The 25,392-nt window shown below is 41.1% G+C and overlaps 1 protein-coding gene across 1 annotated transcript in view; it reads left to right on the plus strand.

The window, feature by feature from the left end:
- The window catches only part of LOC126092198 (probable 39S ribosomal protein L45, mitochondrial), a 67,319-nt gene that overhangs the window by 17,820 nt on the left and 24,107 nt on the right, over positions 1-25,392 (plus strand). The window contains exons 5-6 of the mRNA XM_049907690.1: positions 18,160-18,311; positions 18,409-18,457. Of these exons, the coding sequence (XP_049763647.1) occupies positions 18,160-18,311; positions 18,409-18,457 (201 nt within the window). The remainder of the gene's footprint in view (positions 1-18,159; positions 18,312-18,408; positions 18,458-25,392) is intronic.

Raw genomic sequence — 25,392 nt, forward strand, 5'->3', positions numbered from 1 at the left:
AATGACGAGACGTATCAACCGGTCTTACTCCAGTAACCTGTTGCAAGTTTCTAGCTAATTTTACATGTACAGTACAGCACCTCAATTATAAAGACGGAAGATATTAAGGCCACCGCGCTCATCGACCAAAGTTCTGAAGGCTTCGCCACCTTTTCGTTCTAGCTTATTCCTTACCATGAGGCTTCTCCTCCTCCTCCTCCTCCTCCTCCTCTCTCTCTCTCTCTCTCTCTCTCTCTCTCTCTCTCTCTCTTTTCTATCGGCTGCTATTGGTTGCTTGCTCTCGTCTCCCATCCACAATTACTAAGTTATGAAGTCTGCCGGTTACGAACGACTTGGCCTCCCAGTTACTTTACAGCTGAGGCGCTCTACTGTGTGTAAAATTTCAAGTGCTTTAGGACTTCGTAGACCTTCTGTTGTACGTATACCGATTTTAATTTAAAGTCTAGATTCTGTAGCAGCGTACATGTTGATTTACTTGTAGAGGAATGATTTACCCGCTTCATTTTAAAATATGATTTAACTTGACATCCAGTACATTGATAATGTCGCTTTTTATGTATCCCTCCGTACCTAGAAACGTAATAAACCCTGTTCAGCTGTTAGTGTTGTCTTCACGTTATGTTTTCTTGCTGTTCTTTGACGTACTTGCAAGCCCCCTCTCCATATTTTTCTGCTAATCAAGTCCGCAGTAAAGGAAACACTCTGGATGATAATTCAGTTTGTACATGCCCTGTAAAACCTATTTAAGGATTTCCATTCCAGACTAGCTCTGTATATTTGGACCATTGAATCGCAACGTTTGCCCTTGAAGATTTGCGTGATCCGATGGCTGGAGAACTTTGATGTTGCGGAGTGCGCTCTAGTAACTGCTTCTGTATTTGCCAATGTTTGTTGCAAAGATAGAGCACAAAAAAAAAACCGAAACGTGCTAGCTACACGGTAGTCTATGATCATCTGAAGAACATGCTACTCGTCTCAATAAACTCGTATTTCAAGACTCTTGCTCCAGACTTTTCTTCTTTAATTATTGATCAACTTACGTAATGTTTTCTTTACCACTTATTTGCCAGCTAGTATTTTCCTGTAATACTGTCTCGACGTTTTTTTCTCTTTACGTACACCAAGTTATAGTTTTTGGCATTGAATGTATAAACGGCAATCGTTTTATTTGTATTTAATCACGGTAACAGCGGCTGTATTATTACGGTATTGGAATTTTGAACAGGCATGTAACGATGTTAGCTGCTGAAAGCGATGGCTCGTCTTTCGTGTGATAGATTGCTGGCTTGGTCATCTCACCTCGCCTCCTCAGCTCGCAGCGATGTCTTTTCCCACTTCATCCAGTCACTGGATCGGTTTGCATTGACCAGCTGACGCCATGGTGACTCCTATTCTGTCTCATCCTTCATTGCCACTCCAGTCCCAGTCAGGCAGAACGCAGAATGCTCTCAAAGATCCCTAGACCTTGTTGTGAGTGCTCGCAGCCTTAACGTCAGTGGGTGTTTAAATGTTGTACAGTATATTCAGAGTTTCGAATAAAAACAATGTAAAAGTTGATGCATCACTAGTCGAGAAAACATGACACCGACTACAGCTAAGAATAAACTTCACTTTGTAATGGTTCTCCTAAATCACTGCAGTTATGATCACGAAATAAAAACTAAATAGTGTTATTGGAAAACGGCTTATGGAAAGTTTAGGGGTTTTATACTTCCGAGCACTTTAGGAAACGAAATCCAGCAAAAAACAACGCGTTTTGAAAAGATCTTAGATTCGCATCGGCATTTGGACTGCATGTTTGCGTAATATGAAAGTATATGTATGAAATACATCAAGTACAGCAGTTTAGTTTCCGAAGCATTCTTAGGTTCCTGCCTAACCACGCCCTTCGAGAAAAAGCAGCAAAACATTGTTAATGCCCAATATTATATGTGAAAGTTCTGCTTTCTACATCTACATCTACATCTACATTTATACTCCGCAAGCCACCCAACGGTGTGTGGCGGAGGGCACTTTACGTGCCACTGTCATTATCTCCCTTTCCTGTTCCAGTCGCGTATGGTTCGCGGGAAGAACGACTGTCTGAAAGCCTCTGTGCGCGCTCTAATCTCTCTAATTTTACATTCGTGATCTCCTCGGGAGGTATAAGTAGGGGGAAGCAATATATTCGATACCTCATCCAGAAACGCACCCTCTCGAAACCTGGCGAGCAAGCTACACCGCGATGCAGAGCGCCTCTCTTGCAGAGTCTGCCACTTGAGTTTGTTAAACATCTCCGTAACGCTATCACGGTTACCAAATAACCCTGTGACGAAACGCGCCGCTCTTCTTTGGATCTTCTCTATCTCCTCCGTCAACCCGATCTGGTACGGATCCCACACTGATGAGCAATACTCAAGTATAGGTCGAACGAGTGTTTTGTAAGCCACCTCCTTTGTTGATGGACTACATTTTCTAAGGACTCTCCCAATGAATCTCAACCTGGTACCCGCCTTACCAACAATTAATTTTATATGATCATTCCACTTCAAATCGTTCCGCACGCATACTCCCAGATATTTTACAGAAGTAACTGCTACCAGTGTTTGTTCCGCTATCATATAATCATACAATAAAGGATCCTTCTTTCTATGTATTCGCAATACATTACATTTGTCTATGTTAAGGGTCAGTTGCCACTCCCTGCACCAAGTGCCTATCCGCTGCAGATCTTCCTGCATTTCGCTACAATTTTCTAATGCTGCAACTTCTCTGTATACTACAGCATCATCCGCGAAAGATATAGTGTACTTACATTGCTTTAACCCATTAACCTTTCGTCTTTGTATGGTCGTGCTACTTAACAATGATGCTGCTAGTGGTTGAGTACATAACATGTATTATGCACTGATCGAGGCCCACGAGAAAGACAGGCCGCGGCGCGTACGTCACGCGGCCTGAGCTCGCTCGTTCCCGTAACTCAGCGGGCAAAATGCGTTTTTAAATCTGTTAACTCGCAACCGGGTGCGTGCATACTAACGTGAATTTCATCTTGTACTGGAATCCGTTATTATGAAGTCTTACTGATTACTGTTCGTACAACAAAATTTAAAATCAATTCTCGATAGAAATGGTATAACCGCTCGTTTACAGCATTTAGTCTCTTCTTCGTAACAGTTCTCCTTTCATAGAAGATGTGGTGCCTTATGCAACTGATAATCATTTTGGTATGATTTTAATTGCCAAATTAGAGCGTGTTAGTAGACCTACGGACTTACTATCATTGTAGGGCTAATAATAGTGGATTCCAATAGTCGATGCAATTCTCGTTCGTACATACACATTTAGTTACGTTAACCGGTGTAGAAACGCACTTTGCTGAGTTGAGCGAGCTCGGCCCACGTTCGTAAGGTACGCGCCGTGGCCTGTCTTTCTCGTAGGCCTCGTGCTCTGAATAACTGCCGTCATTCGCTAGCGAGATCACGTGACTTGAGCTGTGACTGGCTGACAAAAGTGCATCGCTCAACGCAATCTCTATTTTAAGGCTTCGGAGGCTACCGTGCTGTAACTTGTGGAATTTGTGTATATACTTTCGCAATACGAAAATAAAATCTGTCTATATTGTCTCGCATCAAACATCTTTCCAAACGCATTGTTTTTCCTGTTTCCTTAAGTGCTGGGACGTCCTCAGCCGGTATAAGACCTTCACTATTCAAAGGACTGATAGATTTTACAGCCCGAGGGAAAGTATACTGTTGCTTAACACGGATGTATTTTCACCCGCTTTATACGTAATTTCATCCGGGAGAAATTGTGTTTTTACCCGGGAAATCTGGGAAAAATCCGGGAATTTTTTTTTCTTGTCCACGTAGACACCCTGTTATTTTATCCACTGGTTTCACATGAATCAGCTTTACAACAGTGTAACCTGTAATAAACCACGTCACAGTGTAAACAACTCATTTTCCACAGACTTGTCATTCTGCTGCATTCAGTCAAGACTCATATGCCGATATTGCATCCTTTAATGTCAATAAAACGCATCAGCACCTACTTTTATGTTTTCACTTGTATGGTTCTTCATTGGCTGAGTGTAACACTAACCTTTGAGTCGCTTGAAAGTGTGTGGCTGTGTCAATGGGTAAGCCATCTCTTTGCAACTTTAGTGATTTATTGCTGGTACTCTGATCTACTTGTCTTCATTGAGTAAAGTGGCACATTAGTCATCACACTGGAGTTGCATTTGTTTAGAGAAGGATCCAGATCCCCACCCAGCCATCCAGATTTAAGTTTTCCATGTTTTCACACATCATTTAATTATATTTCTAGTGTGTGCTGTGCCTGTAATGAGTTCATCATGAGTGGGATGTTAAACCGTAAGCTTTCCTTTACGTACTCCAATTTTATATTAATTTCAGCTATTCTTCCTTAGTGCTGCTGTTTCCACAAACATTAGTGTACATACTGCACCAACATGTTATTTGCAAGAAAGCCACAATGAGAAACTTGTTATGGAATCTATCTAGCCTCTAATAAATAATTATTTGTCATGTAGATTCAAAACAATCTTGACTTGTAGTAATTACACTTGCTGTGCCACATACTAGCTCTTTATTGTTACATATATAATTTCAGAGAATCATGAAGATGACGTGTGTGCTACATCATAGCATTCAAAAGGAAGTTGTCTTATGTTAGATGGAAATTCATTGAGAGATTTAGGAGAATATGAAAGTTGTGTCTTAGTATGAAGAACAGTCAGATACTGGTAACAGAATTTTGCTATAGACAATACTGCAAGTATTGAAGAATGTCCTCAGACAGACTAATGTAGTGAATTGTGCCAAGAGAATAGAAAGCTCTCAGAACAAAATGAAAACTAAATGATGAATTGTGAAAGAAGTATCAAGGTAGAATATGGATGTACAACTTATTGCTGCAAACTGTGGTGCATACGGTGTGGTGTAGAGGTTAGTGTTGCTGGCTGACGTACTGTGGTTTGCCAGTTCAAACCCGCCCATGACTGAATATTTGTTATTTAGAGTTTATCATTTCTGGAAGGTTCTTGAAATATCTTATGTTTGCATATTTTGGAATAATCCATTTTTATATGAATAACAGCATTCTAGAATATTTAGTGTTTTTATAAATAATTACAGTCTCAATCCACGAGGTCAGTTCTGTTCTGTTCTGTTCTGTTATGTTTGTATGTTTCTGTCAGTAGTAAATGTGGTTTCAGTACTAAGTGTTGAACTTCTTTGATGATCGTGCCTTCGGGTTTGGACTTGATTGTAGTTTTGATATGACATTGTCTAGTGGAGATGCTTCAAAATATCTTCATCACCATGGCTATGATTGGACAAAGTAAAAGCCATAATCTATATGGACAAAACCCAGAGTACAAGCAATACAGCATTCCTGAGATCTGTATATGCAGGAGACAGATGGATTCCACAACAACAATGTCAGCTGCACATCAGGCATCCATCCATGTTTACTGTAGGTGCTGGTCAGGACCTGACAAAATAACTGAAAGGATTTGACCAGATATGGGGTGGAGGAGGGGGCGGCAGTTATTCCAACTTGCTTATTTAGAAATTCAATTAAAAAACGTAATGCAGATATATGTTTAAGTCTTCAAATAACCTCAAGTACAACATTTAAGTTGTATGTTTACATAGTTTTAAAGAAGGTATCAGGCAATGGCATCCATTATTCTCAGTATATTGCGTTAATTGATCTCAAGAAGTTTCGTTCGGGTATGTTGGCAGCAGCTTGTCGAATATTGTTCTTTAGGTGAGCCAAGGACCTAGAATGATTGTTGGGAATGAGTGATTTGAAGTAGCCCCAGAAAAAATAGTTGCAGGGGCCTAAATCAGGTAACTGTGCCAACCATTGCAGATCACCCCTCAAAGAGATGATGTGTCCTGGGAAGTGTTGCTGCAAAACAGTCATTGACACACACACACACACTGTGTGTCCCTCGATACTGTCCTGCTGGTAACATGTATCTCCCACATCCATCTGTTGAGTGTTGGCAGGAAAAACTCATGAATCAGTGGATATAATGGTCAGAAGTCACTGAAACTGCCATTCATTTTCTTCAAAAAACTATTGCCCAGTCATTCCAACTTGCAATAGTGCACACCAAACAGTTACACATTGTGAATGTAGGATATGCTGATGAAGTTGTCTTGGGGTAAGAGGAGCTCAATAGCTGCACTGAAGGAAACGTTTGGTGATAATCAGCAGCAAGTCCACTTAGTGGAAGAACAGTTGAAGAACAGGGCGCAACATTGTGGGAAATGATAGAGTTATACATACAGAATGCTTCGGTCCTATGCTGCATCATGAATCTGAGCATGACGAAAGCCAACAATAACTCACGTTCGATGAAAGGAGTCATTGGAGACATGTACCAAGCTGTTTTTGGTAGAGGATGTCACAATGACAGAGGAATTCTTCAATTGATGACAGGAAATCAAGGAAATACAGCAGAAAAAGAGTCAGATGAAAGAGGTATGAACGACAGCTAAATGTGGTCCCTATGGAAATTGTGGAGTACTACCATGAGCTTGCCTCTCTCATACACAGATAGTAAGAGAAGAGAATCAACAGCATTTGGCAGTCAGAAATGTGGGACCGAGTACACAAGAGATTTTAGCTTTGAATGCTGATCCAACACATCAGGAGGTAAATGTTGAAGAAGACGTGTATTGATCTTTAGCATCAGTCTCTGCCGCTACCTGATTGTGCCATGAAAAATGGACTCAGCCAATTTGGATTTATGCCAGAGCCATCAAATGACAACCCAGCACCCTACCAATGCAGGATCAACCAAGGTACAGCCAAGTAGATCGCCCCACAGAAGAACAAACGTTTGGAGAACAGAGGACAACACACTGGTGTGTTTGCATTGTGGATGCCATGAACATGTTGTACACTATTGCAGAGAAAGGAGGAAATTTTTCTATGTCTGCTACACTACCAGATATCAACCATCACAAAAATCCTATTTGTGGCAGGCAACGGCAGTTGCCCTTTGGTATGAAGCCTATCGCCATACCCCAGATGATGGATCCCCAACATCTGTAGCCATTTCCTGTTGCTATGAGAGATACCATCCACTTGGCTAGCTGGTGACGTCAAGAAAACTGAACAAGGTAACCATGTATGGAGGTGAGGCTGCCGCAGATGGAAATCCTCCAGGACGATAGTCACCAAGATGTCAGGAAATATCATTGACATCATCACTGATTGCCAACCTGTCCAGATACTAGTCCACTGAGCTACTGCCTTTTCAGTAATATCAGATGCCTACTGTCATCAGGCAAAGAACACTATGTTCTGTGATAAGAAAGGAATTGTGCTGAAAGTTGAAAATGGGAATACGACCAGTCAACAGGAACGTGTATTGCAATAATAATTATCAGTGACAGAACAAAGTCCTTAGACTGTGTCCTTTTAACAGAATGCAGTTGTAATGTTATTTCTGAGTTGGACTTCTTGCAGGCATTTTTATCCCGCCATCATCAGTGAGAGGAATTCTAGTCATCAGTCAAGATGCTCAGATAAACTGTAAAGTTTTTGTCAGTTGCAAAAAGCTGCTCAACCTCACAAAAGAAATCTACATGCCAGTGATGATCATAAACATTGTAGGTGGTGAAGGAGTCTGACTGGGAAAAGACTGCCTTCATAACTCCTGATGGCTTCTGTGAGTTTTAAATTATGTCATTTGGACTGTGTAATGCTGCAGCAACCTTTGAATGTAAGGACAGCCTGCTTCAAGATTTTAAATGGGCAGCCTGTCTTTGCTAACTGGATGACACTGTCGTTTTTTCAAAGACATTTGAAGAAGATCTAAGCCACCCAACAGAAAAGTGAATGCAAACACAAGTATTGCAACTGCTCTTCAAGGAATCCTATGGCAGACCACAGCAGTGTGGATGAAATCTCAGTCATTGCTACATTAAATGACATTCCTGCTGAACAGAGGGAAAAGCCAGCAGGTTGAAAATCAAAGAAATCTTGAAAATGAGGATCTGATTAAAGGAAAATTGCAACTAATAAACAGAGAATTGTATAAGAGGAATGATGATCTAATGAGGAAGAAATTGTTGCTTGTTATTCCAGCTCACATACTGCAAGGTGGGATGTCAGCAATGTAACTCATCCATGAAAGAAGTGGCTTAAAAGGCACTCATGTGACCAGTTCTTGAATGATGTTCATTAATCTGGGACACTCACTGGGTAGAACTGCTAGAAGACATAGGGAAGCTCCAACAAAGAGTGGCACATTTTGTAATTGGATCATTTAGTTGGTGCAAGAGCATTACAGAGATGCTCAACAAACTCCAGTGGCAGATGCTACAAGAGACATGTTGTGCGTCACGAAGATGTTTGCTATTGAAATTACGAGAGTGTACATTCCGGAAAGAGGAAGACAACTTTTACTTCCTCCCACCTTGTGAAATGACTATGATGAAAAACTGGAGAAATTAGAGCTAATATAGAAATTTACTGTCAATCATTATTCTCTCCCACCATTCCCTAGTGGAACAAGGAAGTGGGGGAGCATTTAATGGTACCAGAAGTACCCTCTGTTGAACACAGTCAGGTAGCTTGTCGTGTACTGATCTAGACTTATATCCTGCAGTATTTCCATGATGCTTCAACATCTGATCACCTGGAATTCATAAAGACTCTTGACAGGGTAAGGTATCAGTGGCTAGGTCTGTCGATCCTTTAGACATTACTTGAGCCTCTGTAAAAAATGCCAACAATGGAAGCAAGCACTGCAATTACCTTGGGGCACCTGGCATCAATCCTGCCTGCAGCAACGCCATTCCACTGAATTGGAATCAACCTCTTTGGGAGAGTCAGCACCTGGGAATCAGTGGATATTAGTCACCAAAACTGTGCCAACTGCTGAAACTCATGAAATTGCAAAGTTCCTTGTAGAAGATATAATTTTGAAGCATGTAGAACCCTGTGTGATATCTGACCGTGTAAAAGTTTTCCAGCTGAGGCTAGGATCAGAGGTAATTTCACATTATAACATCAGGCATAGGATGACAATTGCCTACCACCTTAGACAAATGGTCTCACAGAATGCTTTAACAAGATATTCACAGATTTACTCTCAATGTACAGAGATGTCAAAAAAATTAGGATACAATACTGCCCTTTGTGACATTCACATACAACACAGTGAAGAAAGACACTACAGGCTTTGCATGTTCCTGCTCCACAGTCGTGAGACTGAAACAACAATGGATATACTGTTCCATTTCAGTCAAATCATACCCAGCATGAGTATGCAGAATCACCAGAACTGAAGAAGCAAGGTGGCTGGCATGCATACAGGCCCTGGGTGCCCAGGAGAAAGACTGAGAGCACTGTAATGCCAAGCACTGGCCAATGAGATACAGTCCAGGAGACTGGATGTGGATTTTTACATATGTGTGGAATGTTGACTATTGGAAAAGTTACTAAAGCTTTACTTTGAGCTGTATCTTATCCTTCGACACTTGTCAGATGTCACATATGAAGTTGAGGATTATAACCCTTCGCCAAGAAGACAAAAGAACAGAGACATCGTCTGTGTCCTCCGTATGAAGTCCTACTACAGTCCAGAGGTGGAGATTGATAATGGGAGGTTCAAGGAAGTTGAAGACCCACCAACGATCACAAAAGTTTCGACAGGAGGGGTTAGTTTGATTGTTCATCATAGTGAAAAGGATGTAACAACACAACCAGAATGTGAGGGTCTACCAGCACTGCCATACAGAGGACCGTTGACAAGATCCATATCCATTGAGAACTTATGAAATAAGTGGGTTGCTATTCCTCCAGGAGAGAGAACAATGCCATGAGGTGTGGTGGATGCTGTGTTGCGTAATGGTTAGCATTACTGGCTGGCATGCTGCGTGTCACTGGTTCAAACACAATCACTACAAATTATTTGTAGTTTAGAATTTATCATTTCTTGAAGGCTCTTGAAATGCCTTATTTTTTATATTCTGGAATATTCAAGGTTTGTATAAATAACAGCATCTTGAAATATTTGTTCTACTCTGTCTGTACATTGCAGTCGATATTAAACATGCTTTCAGCAATCTGTTAAACATTACAGTATTGAAATTCATTGGCAGCCCTGGCTTCAGATTTGGATTTGACTGTGGTTTATATGAAACTAAATCAATTATTAAGTCATACAAAAGTAAATACTTCCATGAGTTAGATGAAGGAGAAGATCTGTGTGTCATATATTAGTCCCCTATTCAGAGTCACCTGTGCAAGTGTCTTTCTGGTCTGGTCAGTTTTCAGACAGATTGAAATACTACATAGTGAAATCACTGTGTAAAAAAAGGGGGAAAAGATAGTGTAGGCAATTACTGGTCAATTTCTTTGCTACCAGTGTTTTCAAAAGTTTTTTAAATAGAATGTATAGGCTAGTAGTGGCACATTTCATTACACATAATTTGCTCTGAGACTCAGAGTTTGGCTTCAGTGAAGGAGTATCCACAGAAAATGTATTTTATTCTTTGTATGAGGCACCAGCAGGTTTAAACTATCTACATCTACATCCATACTCTGCAAGCCACCTGACGGTGTGTGGCGGAGTGTATCTTGAGTACCTCTATTGGTTCTCCCTTCAATTCCAGTCTCATATTGTTGGTGGAAAGGAAGATTGTTGGTATGCCTCTGTGTGGGCTCTAATCTCTCTGATTTTATCCTCATAGTCTCTTTGCGAGATATACGTAAGAGGGAGCAATATACTGCTTGACTCCTCGGTGCAGGTATGTTCTTGAAACTTAAACAAAAGCCCGTACTGAGCTACTGAGCGTCTCTCTTGCAGAGTCTTCCACTGGAGTTACTCTATCATCTCCGTAACGCTTTCGCGATTACTAAATTATCCTGTAATGAAGCGCGCTGCTTTCCATTGGATCTTCTCTATTTCTTCTACCATCCCTATCTGGTACAGATCCCACACCGGTCAGCAGTATTCAAGCAGTGGGCGAACAAGTGTACTGTAACCTATTTCCTTTGTTTTCGGACTGCATTTCCTTATGATTCTTCCATTGAATCTCAGTCTGGCATCTGCTTTACCGATGATTAATTTTATAAGGTCATTCCATTTTAAATCACTCCTAATGCCTACTCCCAGATAATTTATGGAATTAACTGCTTCCAGTTGTGACCTGCTATAATGTAGCTAAATGATAAAGGATCTTTCTTTCTATGTATTCGCAGCACATTACACTCGTCTACATTGAGATTATTCAATTGCCACTCCCTGCAGCATGTGTTAATTCGTTTCAGATCCTCGTGCATTTCAGTAGAATTTTCCATTGTTACAACTTCTCTATATACTACAGCATCATCTGCAAAAAGCCTCAGTGAACTTCCGATGTTATCTACAAGGTCATTTATATATATTGTGAATAGCAACAGCCCTATGACACTCCCCTGCGGCACACCTGAAATCATTCTTGCTTTGGAAGACTTTTCTCCATTGAGAAAGACATGCTGCGTTCTGTTACCTAGAAACTCTTCAATCCAATCACACAATTGGTCTGATAGTCCATATGCTCATACTTTGTTCATTAAACGACTGCGGGGAACTGTATCGAACGCCTTGCGGAAGTCAAGAAACACGGCATCTACCTGTGAACCTGTGTCTGTGGCCTTCTGAGTCTCGTGGACGAATAGCGCGAGCTGGGTTTCACACGACCGTCTTTTTCGAAACCCATGCTGATTCCTACGGAGTAGATTTCTAGTCTCCAGAAAAGTCATTATACTCGAACATAATACGTGTTCCAAAATTCTACAACTGATCGACGTTAGAGATATAGGTCTATAGTTTTGCACATCTGTTAGACGTCCCTTCTTGAAAACAGGGATGACCTGAGCCCTTTTCCAATCCTTTGGAACGCTACGCTCTTCTAGAGACCTACAGTACACCGCTGCAAGAAGGGGAGCAAGTTCCTTCGCGTACTCTGTGTAAAATCGGACTGGTATCCCATCAGGTCCAGCGGCCTTTCCTCTTTTGAGCGATTTTAATTGTTTCTCTATCCCTCTGTCATCTATTTCGATATCTACCATTTTGTCATCTGTGCGACAATCTAGAGAAGGAACTACAGTGCAGTCTTCCTCTGTGAAACAGCTTTGGAAAAAGACATTTAGTATTTTGGCCTTTAGTCTGTCATCCTCTGTTTCAGTACCATTTTGGTCACAGAGTGTCTGGACATTTTGTTTTGACGCATCTACCGCTTTGACATAAGACCAAAATTTCTTAGGATTTTTTGCCAAGTCAGTACATCGAACTTTACTGTCGAATTTGTTGAAAGCCTCTCGCATAAGTCCTCCTCACACTACATTTCGCTTCGTGTAATTTTTGTTTGTCTGCAAGGCTTTGGCTATGTTTATGTTTCCTGTGAAGTTCCCTTTGCTTCCGTAACAGTTTTCTAACTCATTTGTTGTACCATGGTGGCTCTTTTCCATCTCTTACAATCTTTCTTGGCACGTACTCATCTAATGCATATTGTACAGTTGTTTTGAACTTTGTCTGTACTTGAGATGAAACTTTTGTGTTGAGCCGTCAAGTACTCTGAAATCTGCTTTTTGTCACTTCTGCTAAAGAGAAAAATCTTCGTACCTTTTTTAATATTTCTGCTGTGGCTGAAATCACCGATGCTGTAACCGCTTTATGATTGCTGATTCCCTGTTCTGCATCAACTGTTTCAAATAGTTCGGGTCTGTTTGTCACCAGAAGGTCTAATATGTTATCGCCATGGGTCAGTACTCTGTTTAACCGCTCGAGGTAGTTTTCAGATAATGCACTTAAGAAAATTTCATTGGATTCTTTGTCCCTGCCACCTGTTATAAACATTTGAGTCTCCCAGTCTATGTCTGGTAAATTAAAATCTCCACCCATAACTATAATATGGTCGGGAAATCTACTCGAAATATTTTCCAAAGTTTCCTTCAGGTGTTCTGCCACAACAGCTGCTGAGGCAGAGAGACATCCAATTACCATGTTTTAGCCTGCTTTAACCGTGACCTTCACCCAAATTATTTCACATTTCGGATTTCCGTCAGTTTCCTTCGATACTATTGCACTTTTTATCACTATAAACATGCCTCCCCCTTCACTGTCCAGCCTGTCTCTGCGGTATACATTCCAGTCTGAGTTTAGAATTTCGTTACTGTTTACACCTGGTTTCAGCCGTCTTTCCGTCCCTAGTACTATGTGGGCATTGTGACTGTTTATTAACGAGAGCAGTTCTGGGACCTTTCTATAGATGTTCCTGCAGTTTACTATTACCACATTAATATTGCCATTTCCTGTTGCGTTTTGCCTACTGCTACCTTGTCACGTCTCAGGAGGCATCTTGTCGGGCCTAGGGAGGGAATTCTCTAACCTAAAAAACCAACATGTGCACTCCACATGTACTCCACTACCCTTGTAGCCACTTCCTGCGTGTAGTGTATGCCTTACCTATTCAGGGGGACCCTACATTTCTCCACCCGATAGCAGAGGTCGAGAAATTTGCACCCCAGATCTCTGCAGTATCGTCTGAGCCTCTGGTTTAAGCCTTCCACTCGGCTCCAAACCAGAGGACCGCGATCGGTTCTGGGAATGACACTACAAATAGTTTGCTCAGATTCCACCACGCAAGCGAGGCTTTCCGCCTTCACCAACTCTGCCAACCGCCTGTATGAACTGAGGATGACCTCTGAACCCAGACGGCAGGAATCGTTGGTGCTGACATGAGCAACAATTTGCAGTTGGGTGCACCCAGTGCTCTCTATCACCGCCTGCAGGGCCTCCTCCACATCTCGGATGAGACCCCCCGGCAAGCAGACAGAGTAAACACTGGCCTTCTTCCCCGACCTTTCCGCTATTTTCCTAAGGGCCTCCATCACCCACCTAACATTGGAGTTCCCAATCATTTATAAACCCCCCCCCCCCCCTCCCCCCTCTGTGTGCCTGCTCGGACCTTGCTGAAGGAGCAGCCACATGTCCACTCACAGGCAGAGTGGGCAATGCCACATGGCCAGCCTCCACATTGACCCTCCGCCTCGTGCAACGCGAGCGCCGTTGAACCTGCCACTCCCCATGGGGAGTGGGTGGCCCAACTGCGCCTGGTACCCACAAAGACGTCTCGACAGCAGGGACCATGCGTGAAGCATGTAACACCAGGGGTGTACACACCAGATTCCCCACTGCCGCTACACTCTGAGGCAGAAGCCTGAAGATGGCTGATTCCAGGCATCAGCACGTTCGGCTGTTCGCGAACAGTGGCCAGCTCCTCCTGCGTCCATACACAGCAGTCTCACATCCTATCCATCCTAAGAAATCAACAATTTACTGTAGAGAGTTAAATAATCAACTTTTAACAAGCCTGCTAATTCACTAAAGGAGGCTGATAGCTGACTAAACTGTGGTTTCTAGACACTTCTTGTTGGAAACAATGAAAATAAGCTGGACTGTATTCGAAACAAACACGAAATCTATGGAACGCTATTACTAGTACTCGAAAATTAAAGCTTCCTAAAAGCAAAAACACACGGAAAAAGAAGTGACAAGTAAGAAAAACACAGTTAATTCTTATACCTAAAAACAAAGATGATGTGACTTACCAAATGAAAGTGCTGGCAGGTCGACAGACACACAAACGAACACAAACATACACACAAAATTCAAGCTTTCGCAACAAACTGTTGCCTCATCAGGAAAGAGGGAAGGAGAGGGAAAGACGAAAGGATGTGGGTTTTAAGGGAGAGGGTAAGGAGTCATTCCAGTCCCGGGAGCGGAAAGACTTACCTTATGGGGAAAAAAGGACGGGTCCTTTTTTCCCCATAAGGTAAGTCTTTCCGCTCCCGGGACTGGAATGACTCCTTACCCTCTCCCTTAAAACCCACATCCTTTCGTCTTTCCCTCTCCTTCCCTCTTTCCTGATGAGGCAACAGTTTGTTGCGAAAGCTTGAATTTTGTGTTCGTTTGTGTGTCTGTCGACCTGCCAGCACTTTCATTTGGTAAGTCACATCATCTTTGTTTTTAGGTATATTTTTCCTTCATGGAATGTTTCCTTCTATTATAACCATACAGTTAATTCTTAAATTTACGTAGCTTGCTGCACAGGAGATGTGAAGGAGATTGCAGTTACGATGACTATGGGTTGAAGACAGTAAGTATTTTCTTTGATTTAACAAAAGAATATGATTGTATGGACCATGGGATATTATGGGATTAGAGAAAAAGTTAAACAATGGTTCACATCATATCTGGAATGTAGGAAGCAGAAAGTTGTCCTCCAGTCTCAACAAACAGGAAATGGGTTTGAATCTAACTGGGGTCACTCAAAGTGTGGTATGCCACAGCCTTCTATTCTGTGTCTGTTGCTTATCTTGACATATATCAATCGTTATTTATGTGGAGCATAAGATAACGATGTAACTAACAGGGTAATCAGAACCATCAGCATGTGGTTTTCTGATAACAGATCGACACTTAATTGCAACAAAACAGAATACACACGAGTTCTGACAAGGGATTTGTGTAAGAAGCAGTTTCATTGTCTCAGGATGGTCAAAAATTCAAAGAAGTCAACCACTTTAAATTGCTAGGACTGAGAATATATGGAAGGCATTTTTGGAAGTATCATGTTCAAGATTGTGTGCAGAAATTGGGTGCTATCTACACTATGAATGATCTCCACTGTCTTGGACATTGAAACATGAAGGCTTGTGTACTTCCATTGCTTTCACTCTACTATCTTGTATAGCATTCTACTTTGTGGCAGTGCTGTGAACTCACCAAGAATATTCTTAGCCCAGAAAAGGATGGTCAGAGTGATCTGTGGTGTCAATTCGCAAACTTCATGTAGGTCGTTGTTCAGGTGTCTTCCTGTATTCCGTAATGGGATTTGTTGTAGAGAACATTGACTCATTCAGATGGAACTGCAACATCCAATCAGTGAACACTAAGATGACACACACTTGGACAATATTTCCTTAAGGATTGTACAGCAAGGTGTGCACTATGCAGCAGATTTCATTTCCAGTAGGCCTTCAGTAGAACTAAAAAAGAGTTATAAAAACAAATATTCAAATCAGAGTTGTATAGTTTCCTTGTGACACATTCCTTCTTTTGTGTGCAGGAGTTCCTCACAGTAGATGTCCGCCGCTCGTGGTCTCGCGGTAGCGTTCTCGCTTCCCGAGCACGGGGTCCCGGGTTCGATTCCCGGCGGGGTCAGGGATTTTCACCTGCCTCGAGATGACTGGGTGTTTGTGTTGTCCTTATCATTTCATCATCATCCAGGAAAGTGGCGAAATTGGACTGAGTAAAGGTTGGGAAATTGTACGGGCGCTGATAACCACGCAGTTGAGCGCCCCACAAACCAAACATCATCACAGTAGATGAGAACATTTTTCTGTTATATGTTATGTATATATTCTCTCTATTTTTTGTTTTGTTCTTTAATTCTTTCATTTATGAATTTTCTAATCAACATTCCGTAAACTATATGCTCACTTCTTCAGTGACCAGGTAGCATTGATTCATGTATGCCCACAGAATATGATAAATAAATACATAAAACAAGTAATAAGTTCAGGAGTGCTGCAGGGAAGTGTGCTTGAACCCTTGCTGTTCATGCTGTATATTAAAGACCTTGTAGACAATATTAACCTCGAATATCTTTTGAATGATGCAGTTAACAGTAATGAAGCACTATCTGAAAAAAAACTGAACAAATATTCAGTCATATGTTTATAATACTTCAAAGTGGTATAAAGATTAGCAGGTCTTAAAGTGCTGATAAGTGGAAAATTGTGCATTTCGCAATAGGAAAGAACATAATATTCTATAACTACACTGTATCAACGAATCATATTTGGAATCATTCAACTCTCACAATTGCCTCGGTGTAGCAATTGGTAGGAATATGTAGTTTAACAATCGCATAAGTTCAGTTGTATATAAAACATGTTGCAGACTGCAGTCCATTAGCAGAATGCTAGAGAAATTAAATCAGTCTATAGTGGCAACTGCGTACAAAACACTTGTGCATTAAATCATAGATTACTGCTTAAGTGTGTGGGACCTGTAAGAAATAGATCTGACAGGGGATATTGAACATATACAAAGGAGGACAGCATGAATGGACAGACTGGCAGATACATGAAGATGATGCAGAGTACACCATGAAAGCTTACTTACAAAGCTTTGAATATATTACTACACAATACATATCAGTCCCGTAGGGATCTCAAAGACAAGATTGGACCTAATTAAAGTGATCCAGAGGCAGATAAACAATTATTCCTCCATCCCCCCCCCCCCCCCGACAGGAATTAATTGAGATAAATGTTGCAGTTCTAAGTACCCTATATCATGCACTTCATGGTGATTTGCAGAATCCAGGTAAAAATGTGGATAGATATGTTGCAGAAGAGTAATTTGGAGGGACAGGGGGGAAGGGGGAAAGGGAGAAAATGAGAGGGGGGGGTCTGTAAACAACAAAAGATATATAATTTTCTTGTATCTACACTGCATGTTGTTGTAGTGGTGTGGAACTAAGAAGGCAGCTGAATGATGGGTTCTGCGCAGAGAGGGATGGAGAATACATTGCGGCATGGGCAGTGCGCTCTCTGTCTCCCCTCATCTCACCTACCCCAGCTGTCACCTACCCTGGTAACTGTCAACACTGAAGTAAGTGCCACACTGGGCCACTGTTGCTGCTTCTGACTCTCCCTAGATGAGTGTACATGTTCAGAAAAATATCACTGTTACTTCTTAATGAAATATTTGGTGTGCTTGCTTTATGCCACCTATAAAAGAATGCAAAAGTGGCTGACAAAATGCCCTCACCATGTGTATATTAACATAAAAGACACTAAGTGAACAGTACGCACTTTGAATTGCACAGTACAGGTAGACGCAGCAGAATGACAGTGTTGGCTGGAGCATAGCAGGGTACACCGCTCCTCACCACTACACATTGTCCCACTACCTGCCTTCTTATGTGCACACCATTGTGATAGAACACATTATTTGATTTGAAGTATATAACTCCAGGAAATTTTAATGACATGTATATCTGGTGACACAGCGTACAGGTTGGTACCCAAAACATTACAGCTTTTCAGTTTCTGGCCGTTGTGTTTTAGGGAGCAAAGCAGAAATTTGAAATGGTTGAAAAGAAAAGCAAGTCAATGATGGCCATTCGTAAGATCCGCTCCTTTGAAGAAGAGTTCAACACTCAGGTCTTCACAGATGCTGCACAAGAAATTTACATAAATGCTCACAACTGCATGGCAAGGTAAAAACTGTGCAGACAGTATTGTATCATAGTTTTAAAACACAAGACCCCAGTATGTAACAATACACTAAAGTTGCTTTATTTTCTGTCTATACAGCAAGGATTTTGTGAAGTTACAACAGTTTGTTACTGAACGTGCCTATCCAGTGAGTACGATAAAAAACTTGTTTTTATTTTTGCGCTAAATAGACTCATTTGAAATCTTGTTTTTTTCTGTTTATCTAGAAACTTATGGAACACACAGAGGTTTAATTTTTGAATCTCATTATTCATTTTGGCTAGAATGTCACTCTACATCTAATTATATTTATTTTGCTAATCTGAAATTCCTAAATTTCCAGATAGTGTATAATCTTACTTTAACTGGTCATGTATTTCTTTCAATTAAAAGTTTGCTGATGTGATCTACACCAATTGCATAAGATGATCAGTGAAGTGTAAAAAGAAAGTAAAATGCAAATAATAAATTTTGACAGTAGTCTGCAGGTAAAAAAAAGAGAGCAAGGAAGAAGAAAGGAGTAAATATTCGAAGAGGAAAAATGTGCCACTAGTATGAAAGGACAAACTTAAAAAAAGGCTGTAATAATAAATGTCATAATATGATTTGAAACTTCTAAAATATGAATTGAAAGAAAGTTGTATGCCTCATGTGACAGATTAAAACTGTATGCTGGGCATGGATGTGAAAATGGATCCAGGTTTGAGATCTGATCTGACACACACTTTTTATCTATCAGATGGGTCAACACAAGTAAATACACTACCAAAGAGTTGCAGTTTCATTTTAGGGGAAGTTGCTGGTTAAAACTGTGGAATTTTGACAAAATGAAAGACATAAAAATTTTGGCTGGTTTTAACTGTTTTATTGTGGGACAACAAGCACCTGTAGATAGTACACCATAGGGTAGGACAGAATTTTATTGTTGTTAAAATGCTAAGCTGCACAACCATTTCTTAATGCCAATAGCTCTATGGAGTTGTTATTAATGAACAAAACCATATTAGTGCAATGTGTACACATATGGAAAGTTGTTGGTGGAATGTAAATAAGGGTGAAGGTAACATTTCACCAAAAAGAAGACTGACAACATTGATAGCTTTCCGAAAGCCTCAAATTATTTATGTGCAGTGTTTGTGTAAGAACTCTAAGAGATCATATAATTTCATGTCATTAATGTTTTCAGTGTTGACTCACGATAATAGAGTGCATTTTGTTTTATTAAACATGGGTTCAAATTCTCAGGCAACAAGCAAAAATTTATCCCCATTGAACCCACGTAAAAGACATGTCTGGTGGAACTCAGAATGTGACAAAATTCATGAAGAAAGACATCATGCATGCTTCGAATTTCAAACACACAAAACAGAAGAAAATGCAACCAACCTCAAAAATATCAGGAAAAAGTTCACACAAATTATCAGGCAAACCAACCACAATCACAGAAAGATCTAATTGACTCAGTAGAAGAAAATAACCACAAAACCAATTCCAGAGACTTTTACAAAATGTTTGGAAGACAGTTACAAAAATTTTCCCCTCCCATGTTAATGCTGAAAAGGGAAGATGGAAAAATGGCACATAATGACAAGGAAAATGCCAAAATCATGGCAAAAGCATTTAGTAAACTTTTGAATTGTGAAGAACCCCAGGAACTTTTAGCAATTAATACAGACACACCTATCAAGACTCCACCTGATTTCATAAATCCTCCAACAATCCAAGAGGTGGAAACAGCACTCAGAGAGATGAAAAATTATAAGGCACGCGGAGAAGACCAAGTTTTTGCAGAAATGAGGAAATATGCCAGTGATACAGTTCAAACATCCTTACACATAGCTCTAACAAAAATCTGGATAACAGAAAAGTTTCCCGAACATTGGACCAGAGCCACAGTCCACTCACTCCACGAAAAAGGAGATAAAAGCAACCCAGATAATTACAGAGGTATCTCTCTCTTAGACTGCAGATACAAGATTTTCTCCAGAGTCCTATACAGGAGGTTCAAAGAGCAACTAGAGGAAGAATTAGGTGAATACCAAGGAGGCTTCAGACCTTGGAGAAGCTGTGCAGAACAGATCATCACTTTAAAATTAGCCATAGCATATTACAAGAAACGAAATAAACCTCTTGTAATAACCTTTGTGGACTTTAAAAAGCATATCACTGTATCCATAGACCTTCAATATTCAAAATCTTAAGAAATTTCGGGCTCCATACAAAATTAATGAAATTGATAGAACTCACCTTAACCAACACTGTATCAAAAGTCAAGTTCAGGGGGGGGGGGGGGGGGACTCTCTGAGTCATTCGTCATAAAAACAGGTTTAAGACAAGGTGATTGCTTGGCACCCCTGCTGTTCAACTGTGCTTTAGAATACATAATGAGGGAATGGTACAAGACTAACCCAAAGAACGTCCAAATTGGAAGAAGACCCAAAGACAACATAAGTTTAAACTGTTCGTTGATCCATTATGGACCGTGAGACAATGACTGGTATGTATTTTTTGATGCAATAATTTACCAACAGCCATATGTATTGTAGAAATTTATTTTATGAACTTCTTATGTGCTACCAGTTTTGGCATTACGTTGGTGCCATCTTCAGGCCCCTGTACAATGTGTAGAACAAATGTACTATTATAAAAATATAGAACATATGTTAACAGTTGACAGGTATCATTAAAACTACACTCCTGGAAATTGAAATAAGAACACCGTGAATTCATTGTCCCAGGAAGGGGAAACTTTATTGACACATTCCTGGGGTCAGATACATCACATGATCACACTGACAGAACCACAGGCACATAGACACAGGCAACAGAGCATGCACAATGTCGGCACTAGTACAGTGTATATCCACCTTTCGCAGCAATGCAGGCTGCTATTCTCCCATGGAGACGATCGTAGAGATGCTGGATGTAGTCCTGTGGAACGGCTTGCCATGCCATTTCCACCTGGCGCCTCAGTTGGACCAGCGTTCGTGCTGGACGTGCAGACCGCGTGAGACGACGCTTCATCCAGTCCCAAACATGCTCAATGGGGGACAGATCCGGAGATCTTGCTGGCCAGGGTAGTTGACTTACACCTTCTAGAGCACGTTGGGTGGCACGGGATACATGCGGACGTGCATTGCCTGTTGGAACAGCAAGTTCCCTTGCCGGTCCAGGAATGGTAGAACGATGGGTTCGATGACGGTTTGGATGTACCGTGCACTATTCAGTGTCCCCTCGACGATCACCAGTGGTGTACGGCCAGTGTAGGAGATCGCTCCCCACACCATGATGCCGGGTGTTGGCCCTGTGTGCCTCGGTCGTATGCAGTCCTGATTGTGGCGCTCACCTGCACGGCGCCAAACACTCATACGACCATCATTGGCACCAAGGCAGAAGCGACTCTCATCGCTGAAGACGACACGTCTCCATTCGTCCCTCCATTCACGCCTGTTGCGACACCACTGGAGGCGGGCTGCACGATGTTGGGGGGTGAGCGGAAGACGGCCTAACGGTGTGCGGGACCGTAGCCCAGCTTCATGGAGACGGTTGCGAATGGTCCTCGCCGATACCCCAGGAGCAACAGTGTCCCTAATTTGCTGGGAAGTGGCAGTGCGGTCCCCTACGGCACTGCGTAGGATCCTACGGTCTTGGCGTGCATCCGTGCGTCGCTGTGGTCCGGTCCCAGGTCGACGGGCACGTGCACCTTCCGCCGACCACTGGCGACAACATCGATGTACTGTGGAGACCTCACGCCCCACGTGTTGAGCAATTCGGCGGTACGTCCACCCGGCCTCCCGCATGCCCACTATACGCCCTCGCTCAAAGTCCGTCAACTGCACATACGGTTCACGTCCACGCTGTCGCGGCATGCTACCAGTGTTAAAGACTGCGATGGAGCTCCGTATGCCACGGCAAACTGGCTGACACTGACGGCGGCGGTGCACAAATGCTGCGCAGCTAGCGCCATTCGACGGCCAACACCGCGGTTCCTGGTGTGTCCGCTGTGCCGTGCGTGTGATCATTGCTTGTACAGCCCTCTCGCAGTGTCTGGAGCAAGTATGGTGGGTCTGACACACCGGTGTCAATGTGTTCTTTTTTCCATTTCCAGGAGTGTATATGTAACATTAGGGCAAATATGCTTCTGCCTATGTCACACTGTTGTTAATAGTTTTCACTGTTTTACTCGAATATAGCATGATAGATGAAACTATTACGACCTATTACTCTGATATCAAGAACATTAATAGTCCCTGGACACGTTAGCCTCCCCATAGCTTCAATTGTAATGTGTCGTCCTCACTAGAGTTTCACTAGAAATGACTATACTATTATCGATTCTTACCAGCAACGCTTCCTATAACCTTTGACGCCAGATGGTTTCATCTTTGACTATACATTGATGTTTGCAAACCGCCTCAGTCTGTGTCACCTGGCCACCAAGAGCTGTTGCATAATGGTATGTCGAGCATAAAATGTAGTGTGTTGAAGTCTTCTTGAAACTCTATTTTTTAGGCAGTGATTCTTCTTGCAGCTTTTTCATAATGTTTACTGTATTCAGTTACTTCCGACAACTCTGTGGCATATTTGGCAGTAGGGTTACGCAATATGTGCATTTCGTCTGTCAACCTCTTCCTATATGAATCGTAGTAAATTTGCGTATTAACTTTTAATATCATGGCAACGCCTGATGTAGATAACCTAACCTAACCTAACCTAACCTAACCTAACCTATCCTATAAGTGACATGGACAATATTTAGTAGTTTAGACTAAGGTGTAGGTAGCGATCGACACCTAAGTTAGGGGGTTGTTATCTGAAGTTCACGTATTTTATATTTTTAGTTTTGACTCGTATATGTTGAGTGTTTGTGCTTGGCTTGCATCAGATCTGTATTATTTGAACTTAATCGAACCACTGCATCCCCATCGAATTACTTGGCCTCTGATACATTTGAGGCCAGTGAGTCTTTACACCTATATGGTAACGTTAGAGATGATGTTTTAGACTTACTTCTGATAACATTTTCCTGTTAGTTGTTTGTATAACCTTACTACAATTTAGCTATAAGAGGGCGTTTACCACAGCGAGTACGTGGTTAGCTGGTACCTATGAAGATGCTATTTTGATGTTTGCCAATATAAGGCATATATGGGTCAACAGTACATGTTTCCCCCTCCTGTGGAAGTTGTCCACCACCATAACTTGCAAATGTGTCCAACATCACTTTCATACCCCTTTGGATTACTGTACTGTTCTCCTGTCCTTGCACTCTTGAGTTGCCACTTAACCAATTTTATATGTGATGTAACTTTGCATTTCCTTGACACTTAGTTGATGAGCATAAATTCATTATTGTTTGATTTTAGCCAGTCAAATATTTTGACCAGTTTTTAGGTACCGTGACATTTTGACCCATGCAGACAGTTTCCGACTCACTAAGGTCATTAGACAGAATATGATGACAGTGGATGATGTACTTAAGATCCTGATAGTCATCTCATACGTTACTACACCTGGCCGTAATGCAACCTTGAGAATGATTTGACATGGTTTTAGATGGTACCCTTAGTCTTAGGGATGGTATACATTTCATTTTGAGGTTTATGTTCGGACTTACAGGTGTCCTCCTATATTTTTCTTTTTCTTCCTTTCCTTTTTATTCGTTTGATTCCACTTGGTATAATCCTACATAATTGTATAGGACTTATAAGTAGGGAGATAGACATTTTTTGATATACAGAGATTGAGAATCTTCTTTGTAACTATGACTATATGAGGAACTTCTGTTGTTGCATTAATCCACTCAGCACAGTGCGGGGTGGGCTTACATAGGGGTTCTAATGAAGCTCCTACATTGACCAGGTGTTTGATGATTTTTATAGTACTATTGCATTGGTTTAATTTGTGAATGCAATTGGGTATTAAGACAAACTCTTTTATGCTTTTTATTGTTTATATTGCGGCAGCTATTTGTCATACCACACACAATACGACCTAGGCTACACATATGTAACTTATGAATTCTGACATGGTTATGTCACATTTTCTTGTACTTTAATTTATTTTATTATTTTTTATATTAGTTAATTATGTAAAAAAATGTTCTTCCACTGGACATATGATTGTATGCAGTACATTTGATTGTTGTGTTGCATGGCCTATTACAACTGTATGGTACGGATTTATGAATAATAGAAACTCTTTGCCTTTACAAATGTCTGCTTGTGTCTGTGTATATGCGGATGGATATGTGTGTGTGTGCGAGTGTATACCTGTCCTTTTTTCCCCCTAAGGTAAGTCTTTCCGCTCCCGGGATTGGAATGACTCCTTACCCTCTCCCTTAAAACCCAAATCCTTTCATCTTTCCCTCTCCTTCCCTCTTTCCTGACGAGGCAACCGTTGGTTGCGAAAGCTAGAATTTTGTGTGTTTGTTTGTGTGTCTATTGACCCGCCAGCGCTTTTGTTTGGTAAGTCTCATCATATTTCTTTTTAGATATATTTATGAATAATAGCGTATACATATGTTCATCTGTCACGCTATATTTGAGTAAAACAGTGAAAACTATTAACAACAGTGTGACATAGGCAGAAGCATATTTGCTGTAATGTTACATATAGTTTTAATGATATACAATATGTCCTTTTGAGCCACTTACATAGTTAACATAGATACCTGTCAATTTAACGTATGTTCTATATATTTTTATAATAGTACATGTGTTCTACTCATTGTACAGGGGCCTGAAGATGGCATCAATGTAATGCCGAAAGTGGTAGCACATAAGAAGTTCATAAAATAAATTTCTACAATACATATGGCTGTTGGTAAATTATTGCATCAAGAAATAAGTTTAAACTGTCTAGGATTTGCTGATGACCTTGCTCTCTTGTCCAACTGTATTCAGGAAACCAAACAAGTTAACTAACTACAGGAAATAGACATAAAATTGGTCTTGGAATATCCTTTGGAAAAACAGTCGTCATTTTAACTGACCCACCACTCATAAACAAAATTGCCATAGCAAACCAAGAAATAGAAATTGTAGATAAATTTAAATATCTGTGAGAAATTATAACATACAA

Source organism: Schistocerca cancellata, chromosome 1 (genome assembly GCF_023864275.1).
Source record: "Schistocerca cancellata isolate TAMUIC-IGC-003103 chromosome 1, iqSchCanc2.1, whole genome shotgun sequence".
Classification (NCBI taxonomy): Eukaryota; Metazoa; Arthropoda; class Insecta; order Orthoptera; family Acrididae; genus Schistocerca; species Schistocerca cancellata.